The 16,128-nt window shown below is 41.0% G+C and overlaps 1 protein-coding gene across 2 annotated transcripts; it reads left to right on the forward strand.

Moving 5' to 3' along the window:
• Positions 1-4,997: 4,997 nt before the first annotated feature.
• rplp0 (ribosomal protein, large, P0) lies at positions 4,998-13,796 on the forward strand. Of its 2 annotated transcripts, XM_043716046.2 has the most exons (8): positions 4,998-5,016; positions 6,449-6,553; positions 7,830-8,005; positions 8,111-8,198; positions 8,995-9,141; positions 9,735-9,920; positions 10,240-10,380; positions 13,591-13,796. In XM_043716046.2, exons 2-8 carry the CDS (start codon positions 6,500-6,502, stop codon positions 13,735-13,737), a joined length of 939 nt encoding a protein of 312 aa, XP_043571981.1. In that variant the 5' UTR covers positions 4,998-5,016; positions 6,449-6,499; the 3' UTR covers positions 13,738-13,796. The 2 variants fall into 2 exon arrangements, with proteins under 2 accessions (XP_043571981.1, XP_043571982.1); XM_043716047.2 differs by lacking the exons at positions 4,998-5,016; positions 6,449-6,553 and adding an exon at positions 7,075-7,190.
• The last annotated feature ends 2,332 nt before the right edge of the window (positions 13,797-16,128 follow it).

Consider the following 16,128-nt stretch of genomic DNA (forward strand, 5'->3'; position numbering starts at 1 on the left):
TCACTTTAAAAGCTTTCATATTAGGAAAAAAAAATGTCTTTCACAAGTACACTCTTATTGCAGCTGATATTATGTTTATTTAAGTATTCCAAGATATTCATTCCAACTTTTGCACCCAGTTGGGATTCTTTAATTCAGGCAAATCTTTTTCTTTGCACTGCATTGTCAGAAGGATGCAATTTTCATCTCAAGGCTCCTTCATTTGCTGCAATACATTTCCTCGACTAAACAGTGGTCATTTGTATGACAGAGTAAATCCTGGTGTTTGCTTTCAGTGGCTTCAAGAAGGGGATGTATTGCAAGATAATTAAATTCCCCCATCTTTATATAGTTCACTGTTGTCACCGCTGTGCAAATAACATGATCGATGCCCAAGACCATCTGATATATAAAAAAAGTGCAGAAAAATGATACTCAGGAGCATTTTCTTTTATTTTGTCCTCAATTGTTATGATATCGCAGTCCCATGTTCCTAATATGCTCTGAGTTCATCTGCTTTCCCGTTAGGCCTCTTGCATTGAAATAAATGCAGTTTAATTTACCTAATTCTCTGTTTTGTTTCTGCCTGCCCTGACTGTTTGACTTGCTTCTTTGACCAACTGTACGAGTCTCAGACTGATCTCTTTCCTCACTATCTCCCTGGGTCCCACCCCTCACATTACTAGTTTAAATCTTCCCAAGCAGTTCTCACAAATCTCCCTGCTGGTATGTTAGTCCCCTTCCAATTCAGGTACAATCCATCCTCCTTACAGAGGTCACTTCTACCCCAGAAGAGATTCCAATGATCCAAATATTTGGACCCTTCTCCCCTGCACCAGCTCTCAGCCACCCATTCATTTGCTTCAATCCTCCTATTCCCACCCTCACTAGCTTGTAGCACTGGGAATAATCCAAATATTCCTACACCCGAGGACCTCCTTTTTAAATTACTGCCTAACATCCTATATTCTCTCTTCGGAATCTCATCCCTTTTCCTTCCTACGTCGTTCGTTCCAATGTCGTTAGTTCATAATTTTAATAAATGACTTGGATGGGAATGTAGGACGTGTGATTAGATTAGATTAGATTCCCTACAGTGCGGAAACAGGCCCTTCGGCCCAACCAGTCCACACTGACCCTCCGAAGAGTAACCTACCCCGACCCATTTCCCTCTGACTAATGCACCTAACACTATGGGCAATTTAGCATAGCCAATTCACCTAATCTGTACATCTTTGGACTGTGGGAGGAAACCGGAGCACCCAGAGGAAACTCACGCAGACACGGGGAGAACATGCAAACACAACACAGACAGTCTCCCGAGGCTGGAATCGAATCTGGGACTCTGGTGCTGTGAGGCAGCAGTGCTAACCACTGAGCCACCATGCCGCCCCAAGTGAGGCAGTTAGTAAGTTTGCAGATGGCATCAAAATTGGAGGTGTTGTGGACAGCGAAGAAGGTTACCTCTGAGTACAACGAGATCTTGATCGGGTGAGCGAATGGGCCGAGGAGTGGCAGATGGAGTTTAATTTAAATAAATGTGACGTGTTGCATTTTGGAAAGGCAAATCAAAGAAGGACTTATATACTTGATGATAAGGTCCTGGCAAGTGTTGCTGAACAAAGAGACCTTGGAGTTCAGGTTCATAGTTCCTTAAAAGTGGAGTCGCAGGTAGATAGGATATTGGAGAAGGTGTTTAGTATGTTTTCCTTTATTGATCAGTGCGTTGAGTATAGGAGATGGAAGGTTATGTTGCAGCTGTACAGGACATTGGTTAGGCCTCTTTTGAAATATCGGTGCAATTCTGGTCTCCCTCCTATAGGAAGGATTTTGTGAAACTTGAAAGAGTTCAGATAAGACTTACGAGGATGTTGTCAGGGTTGGAGGTTTTGAGCGATAGGGGGAGGCTGATTAGGCTGGCGCTGTTTTTCCTGGAGTATTGAAGGCTGGCAGGTGACCTTATAAAGGTTTATAAAATCATGAGGGGCATGGATAGGGTAAATAGACAAGGTCTTTTTCCTGGAATGGGGGAGTCCAGAACTAAAGGGCATACGTTTAGAGTGAGAGGGGAAATATATAAAAGAGACCTCAGGGGAATGTTTTTCATGTAAAAGATGATGTGTGTATGGAATGAGCTGCCAGAGGAAGTGGGGGAGGCTGGTACAATTACATTTAAAAGGCTTCTGAGGCTCCAGGGAAAATAGCCCCAGCTTATTCAGCCTCGCCATACACCTCAAACTTTCCAACACTGGCAACATCCTTGTAAATCTTTTCTGAATTCTTTCAAGTTTCACAACATCCTTTTCACAGGGAGAGCAGAATTGAATGCAGTGGCCTAACCAATGTCCTGTACAGCTGCAACATGACCTCCCAATTCCTTTATTCAATGCACTGAAACACTGACTTCACTATTCTGTATACCTGCAATTCTACTTTCAAGGAACTATGAACCTGCACTCCAATGTCTCTTTGTTCAGCAACACTCCATTAACTGTATAAGTTCTGCCTTGATATATCTATTCCAAAATACATCACCTTACACTGACCTAGATCAAGCTCCATCTGCCATTCCTTGTGATCAATGTCCAATTGTACTCTGAGGTAACCTTCTTCTCTGTCCACTACACCTCCAAATTGGGTGTCATCTGCAAACTTTCTAACTGTACCTCCTATGTTCACATCCAAATCATTTATGTAAATGATGAAAAGCAGTGGATCCACTACTGATCCTTGTGGCACACTGCTGGTCACAGGCTTACAGTCTGAAAAGCAACCCTTCACCACCACCCTCCCTCTCTTACTTTTGAGCCAGTTCTGTATCCAAATGACTTGTTGTCCCTTTATTCCATGTGATCTAACCTTGCTAACCAGTCCACTATGGGGAACCTTGTCGAACGCCTTACTGAAGTCCATATAGATCACATCCATCACTCTGCCTTCATCGATCCTCTTCGTTACTTCAAAAAACTCAATCAAGTTAGTGAGACATGATTTCCCATGCAGAAAGCTATGTTGACTATTTCTAATCAGTCCTTCCTTTCCAAATATATTTAAATCCTGTGCCTCAGGATCTGTGGAACTAATAACTGCAGATGCCTGTGGTGACCAAGTCATTGAATCTATTTGAGACAGTGATAGTTAGATTCTGATTATGAAGATCAAAGATTATGGGGAGTAGGCAGGAAAATGTGCTTGAGAAACATGTCAGCCATGATCGAAAGGTGGGATAGACTCGATAGGCCAAATGGTTGTTTTCTTCTCTTACATTTTATGGTCTTATACACTATTCACCAAGTCTTCCACCTTTGTACAAACACAGTGGGACTTCATATTGTAAAGGTTTTGAATCAATGTAAATATACAGACCTGCTAGTCCATTGACTGAAAATACTGGTTGTACTTTGCAAGATGCCTGGCAATGCGGCTTCAGCTGTAGTCCTATTCAGTCTTGTCAGAAGTAACCTTCCCAAAAGTTTTTGAAATGATGTTGCTTCCAGATTTGACCCCAAATTTGTGTCCTTTTGTTTAAATGTGGTTGTTTATATTGGCCTTTCTACCTTATTGAATTGGGAATGGTAATTTGGTCTGCTTGACACATCATCTCCCCATCTTCTTCCCATAGCGAAAAATGAGAATAGATTCTATATCTCATCACTAAGTTGATTTTTTTAGCTTTGTAGCTGGCTATTTCTTCTTTTACTGAAATTTAAAGAAAAATTAAAGTAATCTTTATTTGCAAGGAAAAGCATGGCACTCATGATACTTCTCTTTCTCATCTGAATAAAGCTGTATGTAGTATACTGACTACACACAATATTAAAAATAATTTCAAGATGATCAGTGCTGTATATAGGCCTGAGATGATTAATACTGTTTGAATGTCATAGCCACAATCCACTGTGGTTGGTGTCATGAATATTGGAGAAGAGGATAACAAAGGAGCGTTGAAATAAGTTAGATCTAATACCAGTTCTTCCAACGTCTGTAATACTATCTATATCCGTGCAACATATATACTGTTGCAGAGCTGCAGTAAGCTCTGCTTTGTTTACTTCAAGAGATTCTTCTGGTTCGACCAGGAAGTGACTATCCTCAGCCACATTAAATCACACTGTCCATGGAGAAGGATACACCTAGAGGGTATTGATGGCAGAACATAAAATGTATCATTCAGCTTCCACCTCCACACAATCACTATATTCAATGTTTCCTATTCGACAGTATTAATTACAAAAAAAATGTGGTTTATACTTGACAGTTTTACTAGAGAAAAAAAGATTGTTCGAAAGTGGATAAAGAAGAGGTGGTGGACAAGTTTGGTGATGTCAGTGGAATAGTAATCCTGAACCTGAGACTAATGTTCTGGAAGATGGTGAATTTCGAATTCAATAAGTTCACTGATGTCTTTTAGGGAACACAATCTGACGTTTTCAGTTAGTCTGACTGGCATCTGATTCTACAACAATGTGGTTGACTTCTGGGCAATTGGGGAATGGGAAATAAATGCTGACCTGAGTCAATGACACCCACAACCCATTTTTTTTAATGAATTATTCTGAGTACTTTGTCAGGACACTGGGGCACAAATTGCTGGAGAAAATCAGCGAGAGAAAAACAGTCAACGTTTGGAGTTTATTCTGCTGGTTCTTGAACCGGGGACAAGACTTTGACCACCCTCCGCCACGAGCGGCGTCGCTGGGTTCACAGGCCGCAGCCGCCTGCTGATTCTGGAGTGTCCAATCAGAGCCCGGGGACACCAGACCGTCCAATCGGAGATTGAATATATGAGAGCTGAGATCATGATTGGTTGTTATAATGTACTTATTTCTATTGGTGCGTCTTCATCACAAGGTGCCTTGTTATTGGGTGACTGTCACGCCTGACAGCCTTCCGTTCGTTGATTGGTAAGTACGCTGCGGTTCGTCTAATTGGTCAGTCCTCGCCGAAGCGGGCTCGCTGATTGGTGGGTTTCCTGGCGGCGCGGGGGTTCTTGGGGCGGCCTGGCCTCCTCCCTTCCTTTCCGTCCCGGAGCTCGAGGTGAGTGTGAGTTCTGTGGGCTGCGGGAGAGCGGGGATCCATCGTAGGCCCAGCTTCCCCACTCCCACTGTGACCGTCATCACATTGGGCGAGGCAGCCCACCTGGCGAGGTCTCCAGCCGGGGAGAAGTCACCTGGCTGCCCCGGCGGGACAGGCGGCTCGGTGGCTGCTGGGCCCGGTTCCTTACACGTGTCCTAGTCCGCCTGAGCTGAGGGGGACGGAGATCCCCGTGGGCCTATTGTGTAAAGCCTCATTCATCATCCGTTCCCTCCAAGTAGTTCCTGGCGCATGTTCCAGCCCGTTTTAAATAAAGAACTTATTGCATGTGTCCTTCCCCAGCTCAGCAGATTGGAAGTGAAATAGGGTTACCGTCCGGGCTTTGAACTTGCTGAAAGCGATTCGCCCGGTTGCAAAAGCAGGAGGTTTTGCTTCATTTGTACAAATCACTGTTGAGACCCCGATTGGTCTCCTTAATTAAGAAAGAAATGCCTTGGAAGCAGTTTGGAGAAGGTTTATGAGACCTGGGACGAGGTTGGGTCCCGTAGATGGAAGTGTTAGATGGGCGAGGCTTACGTCGACTGGAGTTTGGGGGTCTAAGAGGTGACTTGGTTGTCACATACAAGATTCTGAGGGGTTTTGACAGGATGGCTGTGGGAAAAGAAATTTCGCCATTGGGAGAATCCAAACTAGGGATTGTGGTGTAATACTAATCAGTCACCCATTTAAGGTAGAAAATTAGAATATTTTTCTCAAGTGCCATGAGTCTTTGCTACTACTGCGTTTTGAGGAAGAAAATGTCAGAGCCTTTGAATATCTTTAAGAATGAGTTTGATATCTTTTTGATAAGAGGGCAAAAATTACCTGAGAGTAGGCAAGAATGTGGAGTTGAGATTGCAAGCAGATCAGCCATGATTTTATTAAATGATGTTAAAAATCACACAACTTTGTCCATCCCAGTCCCAACATTGGCACCTCCATGTCTTTATTAAATGATGACATTGGCTTCAGGGGGTGGAAGTGACTTCTAATGGACATTTGGGGGAATGGGTGATGAGTAAGGCTTTGTTTGATTAGCTATAGACAAGGTTGAGGTACAAGGGTTATGAACTTGTAGTTCAGTGTCATGTTTGAGGAGCAAGTGAACCTTGACAGTGAATATAGAGACGCTAAAATTATAGTAGGGAACATTTCAAACCAATCAGATTTTGTCTTTCTTGAGCATCTAGTAACACTTGCAAAAAATATTGGCCTTTGATAGGGGTTTCTCGCTTGGCCAATTTTGTTTGGGATATTAAGCTACTGTTGAAGTATTTAAATGATTTTTGTAATAATTGTATAATCTTTTAAATGTTGCTTTTCTGAAAAATAAATCCACTTCATATTTTCTTGTGAATTCTTGCCTCGTTATGCTTTTGTTTTCATTGTCCTGCAGTAAAATCTTGTCTTTAAACCGATCTGTGGCAATCCTTGGAAGCACGTAAAGATGCCCAGGGAAGACAGAGCTACGTGGAAGTCCAACTATTTTTTGAAAATTATTGTGAGTATAGTTTTATCATTAACTGTCTCAATGAATTGTTTTCCTTGCTGTCTTAGCAAAGTTGCATGCAGATTTCTTACAGAGCTGCCACAATCGAGGTGAAATGGCAGTCTTTTCTAATGCTGCAATTTAAAGTGATCAGGCCATATCTGATAGAGGTGCATGAATTAACTTGCTGACCTATCAAAGTCAAACTGCAAGAAACATAAGATGTTAAATGAGTTTTGAAACATAGATGCTGTGCTCGAGTGAAGACATTGCAAGCGGATATATTTTTTAAACAAATTGTATGATTGTGTCATAACATTAAGATATTTTGAGGCTTTAATTGCAGTATAACTTTTTCAATCTACTGTTCAGGTGTAAATCACTACTGACTGGATTTTATCCATCAGTCCTTAACCCTGTTCTGTCAAACTGCCATTTTAATGTGTTCAAATTATGTTGACTATATGGTGGAGATGTAGACCCTGAGTTACAGTTTTGATGTGATTCCATCCGGTTTTCTCCACTAAAGGTATGATAATCTGTGCAGTCGTGTGATGGATGTGAGGAGGCAAGAAATTTGCTGTCTGACTTGAGATCTCGGTAGAAGCATTGCAGTTAGGTAACCTGACAGCTTGGAGCTGGGAACAAGGTAAAGAGAGGGTTTTGACCTCCACCAGCTTAGATGATGGATAAAGACAAAGTGCCTTATAGTTAGTGACCATATTTGGAAGCATTTGTGTGTGATCTCAGTTTGTAACAGGACCACAGTGGTAACTGTTAAATTGAGTATCACACACTGACCATTTCTGGCGAGCGAATGTACCTATTTTTTTTATGATCAACAAGTTACAAATGCTGAATTTCCCACCATCATCAATTAAGGAGCACTGTTAGGAAAGGGACTTCAGAGACAGCAAGATGGATCCAAATCAGGATGGTTAGAAATTCTAGACAGTGGTGTCCCCATGTGTCTGATGCCCTTGGTGAAATATGTAGGCTGGTGACACTAAATAATGCAGGAAGTCAACATTTAAATTGGTGGATAAGGTTCCAGTCAAGTCAGCTGCTTTGTCCTGCATAGTGCCGACCCTCAAGGATTCTGCAGTGCTAACCACTGAGCCACTGTGCTGCCCTTGAGATATCATTGAGATATGTTTTGAAGCCTCATGGAGCCATTCCCACAAGGGAATTCATGGTTGTGTTTTTGAGGTGTGACTCTTTGATTTGTGTGAACAAATGAAAAGCTTCTATTCTGTATACTTATACTGTATCTGTATCCTCTGTCTAGCAACTGTTGGATGACTATCCAAAGTGCTTCATTGTTGGTGCAGACAATGTTGGATCCAAACAAATGCAACATATCCGGATGTCATTGCGTGGGAAGGCCGTTGTACTGATGGGCAAGAATACCATGATGCGCAAAGCTATCCGAGGTCATCTGGAGAACAATCCTGCTCTGGAAAAGTAAATATTCTGCTAGAGTATTTTTTTTGTAATAGATATGACAGCACATCAATTGGTATACCTATTTTATATGTGATGTTGTACTAAAATCTAGTTTCTCTTCAGGCTTCTCCCACATATCCGTGGAAATGTTGGCTTTGTATTCACCAAGGAGGATTTGTGTGAAGTCCGTGACCTGCTGCTGTCCAACAAGGTAACATTTTCTTGGGCTGCAGCTGTGATATTTTTTAAATGGTAAAAGGAATAGAGTGGCTTTGTATAAAGGTAAAGGTTTTACATAGAAAGTATTGAATTTTTAAGCCACTTTTGATTTTTGTTAGTTTATGATTAAATCTAAATGTACCTCAATCGTTCTGTTGATATAAGAACATAACCAGGAGTAGGCCAAATGGCCCTTCAACTCTGCTCCGCCTTTCCATGAAACATTGGCTGATCTTATCGTGGGAGAAAGTGAGTGCTGGAGATGAGTCAAAGAGTGAAGTGCTCGAAAAGCAGAGCGATCAGGCAGCGTCCAAGACACAGGAGAATCAATGTTTTGAACATAACTCTTCATTGTACCCTCAGCTCCACTTACCTATCCTCTTACCATTACTCTTAATTCCTTTTACTGTTCAAAACATTATCTATCTTAGCCTTAAAAACATTAAGTGAAGAAGCCTCAACTACTTCACTAAGCATGGAATTCCACAAATTCAAAACCCTCTGGGTGAAGAGGTTTCTCCTCAATTCAGTCCTAAATATCACATTCCTCCTTTCATGGAAATACATTGTAATAGTGGGAGCCTTTAATGTGGCTAAGTCTATCTCTTGTATGTACGAGGCTTTGGCAGAGTTTATATTGCGGATATGATCAAATTAAATGTTTTAATTGAAAAATATTTGTTGTTTTTCAAATGCACTCTCAGTTTAATGCCAGATAATTTTGCTTGATCGTTAATAATTCTTTTTGTCTATTTCCCATTAGTGCTGATTTATTGTTTCTTCAACAGGTGCCAGCTGCTGCACGTGCTGGTGCGATTGCCCCCTGTGAGGTTACTGTGCCGGGTCAAAACACAGGTTTAGGTCCCGAGAAGACCTCATTCTTCCAGGCTTTGGGCATCACTACCAAGATCTCCAGAGGTACCATTGAAATTTTGGTGAGTGTTGATAAAGGAATATGTGCACCTCGAAGGTGTTCAATATTTGCAGTTTCCTTTCATCAACAAAATGAACTGACACCACTTCTCTCTACAGCTGACAGTTTTTTTAGCTGTTCTACCTATCTTAACAGTTGGCCTGACGATTGATATTTTTGCTTATGTGATATTTCTCAACCTGAGGGTTGTTGTAGTTTAACTAATAGAACCCTAATTCTTTGAGTTGACTTCTGTTTTTATTGTAGAATGCAACACTGCTTACTGCTTATTATATTTATCATTTTACCTGTTGATTAAATGCCAACAAGTTCTAAATGGGATTGTAAGAATTTTAAAATTGATGTTTGATAGACAATTTTGAGAATTTATTCACTTCCATCTGTATATTAGTAGCCATCACTAGCTTTTCTTCCAACCTGCTGAAATTCCAATTCCTTTCTCTTAGACTTGGTTTGTGATTTTGAATCAAAGGCTGTAAAATTACAGTATTTGTTTTCTTCTTGAACCTTGAATTAATTAGCGCTTTCCTTTACCGTTGATTCTTTTTTGCGTTGTTCTTTGTTGTCCTGACAAATTATTGACTTCTCCTGCAGAGTGATGTACAACTCATCAAGGTTGGTGACAAGGTGGGAGCCAGTGAAGCCACACTGCTGAACATGTTGAACATCTCTCCCTTCTCCTACGGCTTGGTGATCATGCAAGTTTATGACAATGGCAGTGTGTACAACCCTGAGGTCCTGGATATCACTGAAGAAACTCTGCATAAATGTTTCCTGAACGTATGTTGAGTGAAATTGGTAGGATTTTTGTTTGGGATTTTATAAATCACAAAGTCCTTGGTTAAGAGGGTCTTGACACATTGTGCAGATTTAGGGTTTAGAGGTTGGCATTGCAAAGTGTCAACTCTCAATATCCTCTCTTCAGCCAGGCTGTTAAATATTGTGCCACATTCTTTTGATTTCAGTTACAAGGCAGACATAACTATGCATGAATAAGACTGGAATTTTCAGTATGGGGTAGTATTTCCTTGTAATTTATTTTGTTCAAATTCTGGTCCCAGCAGTACAGTTTTTCTTAATGTGTTAATTGTTTATACAGGGCGTTCGCAACGTGGCCAGTGTGTGCTTAGAGATTGGTTATCCAACCATTGCCTCCATACCACACTCTATCATCAACGGCTACAAGAGGGTGCTGTCTATTGCTGTGGAGACAGACTACTCCTTTCCATTAGCTGAAAAGGTAATGGTCTGTGCCTCAAGTTGAGTGAATGATGTTGGTTGTTAGGCAATATCCTGTGGGATTTTGTGGTACAATGGTGTAATATCCTTATCTCTGGACCAGAAGGTTCGAGTTCAAGTCCCATCTGCTTTAGAAGTGTGTAATGACATCTCTGAACAGGTTGATTTGAAAACAGCTAGCTGATACCATGGTGATATAATAAAAAATGCATTTTGGCTTGACCATGAATCTGGTTTAAAAGGTGGATTGTCTTGGTAAGCATTCCTGCCTGCTTGTATGTACGTTTGCATGGATTTTTTTTTAAGAGGTTGATTTTCTCCATTTTTTTTTCTGACAATTAAGGCTCATAATTTCTTCAACTGCCAGCATTTTCTGACCCTTTTTTGTTCTAATTTTAATCTACACTTGATTCTGTTTTGTGATCTACTTAATCAAGATCCCTCTCTGTGAATGTCTTTATTCCATCCTTTATTATCAGAGCAAGTACTCCTTTTTTGTTCTGCCTTTTTTTAAGTGTTGCATACCTTGGAATATTAATTTCTTCATCTTGGTCATTTTGTAACCATGTCTCTGTAATATCCATTTAATATAAACCATTCATCTCTCTTTTTTCCCCCAGTAATTCATCTGTTATTGTTGATGTTTTGTGCATTCCAAAGTTCCAATGTTTTTTACTACGTATTTGGAAGCATCCTACTTACCCTTATGTTCCTCTATCTTCCACTCTGTTCGTCTTTAAACAAATCACTAAACCATATTATTGTCTTCACTCTTCTGTTGCAACATCCAAGTTTCCCTATACTAGACCCTCCTGCCATCCAATTTTTTTTTGCTTCAGCTAAGACCTTATCCACAATCTTCCTTACTTGTTTCACTGGAACGCTGATGAGTGAAGTCCATAGCTCCGTCTTTCACCACCACTGGTGGTATTAACTATAAATCGAAAGGTGGAATGGAGAAAAGGATTAATGAAATTATCATCAGTATGGAAGTGATATGATAGGAGCTATATGTTGGCAATAGCCAGGTGTGATGTCCTCCATCCTCTGGTCTTGAACAGGTGGTTAGTGGGGTAGTAAATTTGTCCCATTATAGATAGGTTCCATCAAACTAGTTAGTGTAACCCCATATCTGTTCAAGAAGGGAACTTGGCAGAAAAACAGAAACTAAAGATTATTTAGCTTGAAATTTGTTGTGGGGAACGTTAACTGAAGTTAGATAGTTAAGATAGTTATAGCCGGACACTTCGAAAAAGTCGAGGTAATTAGTAAAAGCATAGTTTTGTGAAAGGGAAGACGTGCTTCGCCACTTTATTGGAGTTATTTGAAGGAGAGCGTGCTGTGAATAAGGGGTAACCCATTCACTTACTGTCCTTGTCAAATGGCATCTGAAATTCAAGGTGCCACATGAAAGATCATTGCACAATGTAGCACCTCACTGTGTGGGGGCTAATATAATTGTGCATTAAGGGCTTGCTCTATATTTCTGTTCTTATTTAATGCTTTGCTATCTTGTGTTTTGTTCAAAAGTAAAACCTGCCAGTGTATATACTTGACATAACATTAGCATAGAAATAAGATTGACTGCCAGGCAGAAAACGAGAGGGTGCATAAATACATCTCTTTCTGGCATAGTGAAGTTGGTCCTTCAAGGGTCTCTGCTTGGGCCTCAACTCATATTAGTGATATGGATGAGGGATGCCAAAGGCACAGTAGCTAAATTTATAGATGACACAGCGGTATGTAGAAAATACTTGTGGACATGGAATGACACCGATTGAATGATTGGGAAATAAATGAGAATTATAACAGATGAAGTTGTTCACTGTGGCAGGAAGGAGAAAAAAAATTGGTGGATTATTACTTCAACAGAGAATGACTGCAGAATTCCAAGGAGCAGGAGGATCTACAGGAGTGTAAAAAGTTAGGAATTAGTCCAGGAGTTTAATGGAATGGTAGCTTTTATTATAACCAGAATGGAACCTGAAAGCTTTGGTTGTGCTTTGGTTACACAGGGCTCTGGAATGACCACATCTCAAATACAGTGTGCAGTTTTTTGTCACTTACTTAAGGAAGAGTGTAACTGTGTTGGAGGGAGGTCAGAGGAGGTTTACTAGATTTTTATACCTGGAGTAAGTGGGTTCAGTTTCAAGAAAAATTGGACAAATTGGTCTTGTTTTTACTTCAGGTTAGAAGAGTGCAGGGTTACTTGGTTGAAGAATATAATAACTTGAACAGTCTTGTCAAGAGGGCATCAAAATAAGTTTCCTTTTGGGGGGGGTGGGGGTGGCCTGCAGTTCAGACCTAACGGCCCTGTTTTAAAATTAGGGTGGCCCTTTGAGGACAAAGCTGAAGAATGTGTTCCTCTGAGGTTTGTGTAACTTTGGAACTGTTTACCTCAGAAGGCAATGGAGGTGGAGATTATTAAATGTCTTTTAGATGGAGATAGGTACATTTTGTTTAGGCGTGGAAGCTGAAGATTATCAGGAGCAGATGAGAATGTGGAATTTGAAATAGGAATTGAACAGGCATGCAGTTGAATCGCCTACTTCTGCTCCAAAGTCATAGGTTTATATGTTTGTAAAGCATGCACTCTGTCCTTGGGTAACTCTGGTGTAGATACTGTAGATGTCCTGAGCAGCTCTGGAATGACCACATTTCAAATATAGTGTGCAGTTTTTTGTCACTCACTTAAGGAAGGGTGTAACTGCGTTGGAGGGAGGTCAGAGGAGGTTTACTAGATTTTATACCCGGAGTAAGTGGGTTCAGTTTCAAGAAAAATTGGACGAGTTGGTCTTGTTTTTACTTCAGGTTAGAAGAGTGCAGGGTTACTTGGTTGAAGAATATAATAACTTGAACAGTCTTGTCAAGTGGGCATCAAAATAAGTTTCCTTTTGGGGGGTGGGGGTGGCCTGAAGTTTTTTGTGTTTTTATTTAAGGCTTAAAACAGTTGTAAGTTGACTTGATAAAAAATTTGCATCCCAATTGTTTCTAATTCTACATTCTTGAGAATGATTTTTCTTCTGCTGTTAAACAGAAAAATGTATTGTTTTCAATTTCTCCTCAGACTGACTTTTCTTCAGTTCTGAAAATCCCTCCCTAAAACCTCCACCTCTACTACTTTCTTCCTTGACGTTGAAATTGGGGTATATTGTTTTGCAATGATTGAAAATTCAAAAGATAACAGGAAATTGTTCCTCCTCCTTAACAGGTGAAGGCTTACCTGGCTGATCCCTCCGCCTTTGTGGCCCCTGTGGTTGAGGATGCTCCAGCTGCAGCCAAAGAGGAAGCGAAGGAGGTGAAGAAAGAAGAGTCTGAGGAATCGGATGATGATATGGGCTTTGGTTTGTTTGATTAAAACCCAGCTGCTCTTACTAAATGCATCTTTGCAAAATAAAGGAAATTGTTATTAGAAAAGAGTTTGTGGGCTCTCACTTATTTTGGGTTTTATGGACCCATCAGGTTTTCTCATACAAAAGGAAGCCTTTAGATTCATCAAGTCTGCACCAGTCAATGAAGATCTGATGACTGTAATCCCTTTTTACAGCTTTGACCCATTGCCCTGGAATCTGGAAATATTACGCCTTCTTCACTATCCTATCTACCTGTGACTCCACTTTCAAGGAGCTATGAACCTGCACTCCAAGGTCTCTTTGTTCAGCAACACTCCCTAGGACCTTACCATTAAGTGTATAAGTCCTGCTAAGATTTGCTTTCCCAAAATGCAGCACCTCGCATTTATCTGAATTAAACTCCATCTGCCACTTCTCAGTCCATTGGCCCATCTGGTCCAGATGCTGTTGTAATCTGAGGTAACCCTCTTCGCAGTCCATTACACCTAAAAATTTGGTGTCATCTGCAAACTTACTAACTGTACCTCTTATATTCACATCCAAATCACTTATGTAAATGACAAGAAGTAGAGGACCCAGCACCGACCATTGTGGCACTCCACTGGTCACAGGCCTCCAGTCTGAAAAACAACCCAGCACCACCACCCTGTCTTCTACCTTTGAGCCAGTTCTGTATCCAAATGGCTAGTTCTCTTTGTATTCTGAGAGATCTAACCTTGTTAACAAGTCTCCTATGGGGAACCTTGTCAAACACCTTACTGAAGTCCATATAGATCACATCTACTGCTCTGCCCTCATCGATCCTCTTTGTTACTTCCTTAAAAAACTCAATCAAGTTTGTGAGACATGACTTCCCGCACACAAAGCCATGTTGACTATCCCTAATCAGTCCTTGCCTTTCCAAATACATGTACATCCTGTCCCTCCGGGTTCCCTCCAACAACTTGCCCAGAGCCTGACTATAATTCCCTGGCTTGTCCTTACCACCCTTCTTAAACCGTGGCATCATGTTAGCTAACCTCCAGTCTTCTGGCACCTCACCGTGACTATCGATGATACAAATATCTCAGCAAGAGGCCAAGCAATCACCTCTCTTTCTTCCCACAGAGTTCTAGGGTACACCTGATCAGGTACTAGGGATTTATCCACCCTTGTGTTTCAAGACATCCAGTACTTACTCCTCTGTAATCTGGACATTTTGCAAGATGTCACCATCTATTTCCCTACAGTCTATATCTTCCATATCCTTTTCCACAGTAAATACTGATGCAAAATACTCATTTAGTATCTTCCCCCATTTTCTGCAGCTCCACACAGAGGCAGCTTTGCTGATCTTTTGAGGGGCCCTATTCTCTCCCTAGTTACCCTTTTGTCCTTAAATGTATTTGTACAAACCCTTTAGATTCTCCTTAATTCTATTTGGCAAAGCTATCTCATATCCCTTTTTTTCTCCTCCTGATTTCCCTCTTAAGTATACTCCTACTTCCTTTATACTCTTCTAAGGATTTACTCAATCTATCCTGTCTATACCTTACATATGCTTCCTTCTTAACCAAACCTTCAATTTCTTTAGTCATCCATCATTCCCGATACCTACCAGCCTTTTCTTTCACCCTAACAGGAATATACTTTCTCTGGATTCTTGTTATCTCATTTCTGAAGGCTTCCCATTTTCCAGCCATCCTTTTACCTGCGAACATCTGCCCCCAATCAGCTTTCAAAAGTTCTTGCCTAATACTGTCAAAATTGGCCTTTCTCCAATTTAGAACTTCAACTTTTAGATCTGGTCTATCCTTTTCCATCATTATTTTAAATCTTAATAGAATTATTGTCGCTGGCCTCAAAGTACTCCCCCACTGACACGTCAGTCACCTGCCCTGTCTTATTTCCCAAGAGTAGGTCAAGTTTTGCACCTTCTCTAGTAGGTGCATCCACATACTGAATCAGAAAATTTTCTTTGGTGGTTTACACAATTATAAGGGGCATGGATAGGGTAAATAGGCAAAGTCTTTTCCCTGGGGTCGGGAAGTCCAGAACTAGAGGGCATAGGTTTAGGGTGAGAGGGGAAAGATATAAAAGAGACCCACGGGGCAACGTTTTCACACAGAGGGTGGTACGTGTATGGAATGAGCTGCCAGAGGAAGTGGTGGAGGCTGGTACAGTTGCAACATTTAAGAGGCATTTGGTTGAGTATATGAATAGGAAGGGTTTGGAGGGATGTCGGCCGGGTGCTGGCAGGTGGGACTAGATTGGGTGGGAATATCTGGTCAGCATAGATGGGTTGGACCGAAGGGTATGTTTCCGTGCTGTACATCTCTGTGCCTCTAAGTGACTATGTAAACACTGCTTAAATGTTACTAGAGCTTCTGACTGACCACACTTTTCAGGCAGTTAGT

This window comes from Chiloscyllium plagiosum, unplaced genomic scaffold (genome assembly GCF_037043375.1).
Source record: "Chiloscyllium plagiosum isolate Xiang-an unplaced genomic scaffold, Cpla_swu_hap1 HiC_scaffold_24, whole genome shotgun sequence".
Lineage (NCBI taxonomy): Eukaryota > Metazoa > Chordata > Chondrichthyes > Orectolobiformes > Hemiscylliidae > Chiloscyllium > Chiloscyllium plagiosum.

Bases quoted from the DNA above. Each gene is read 5' to 3' on its own strand.
- rplp0 (XM_043716046.2), top strand. From the start codon at position 6,500: ATGCCCAGGGAAGACAGAGCTACGTGGAAGTCCAACTATTTTTTGAAA. The intron at 8,199-8,994 runs GTAACATTTTCT...TTTCTTCAACAG, and splicing joins ACCTGCTGCTGTCCAACAAG to GTGCCAGCTGCTGCACGTGC. The intron at 9,921-10,239 runs GTATGTTGAGTG...TTGTTTATACAG, and splicing joins TGCATAAATGTTTCCTGAAC to GGCGTTCGCAACGTGGCCAG.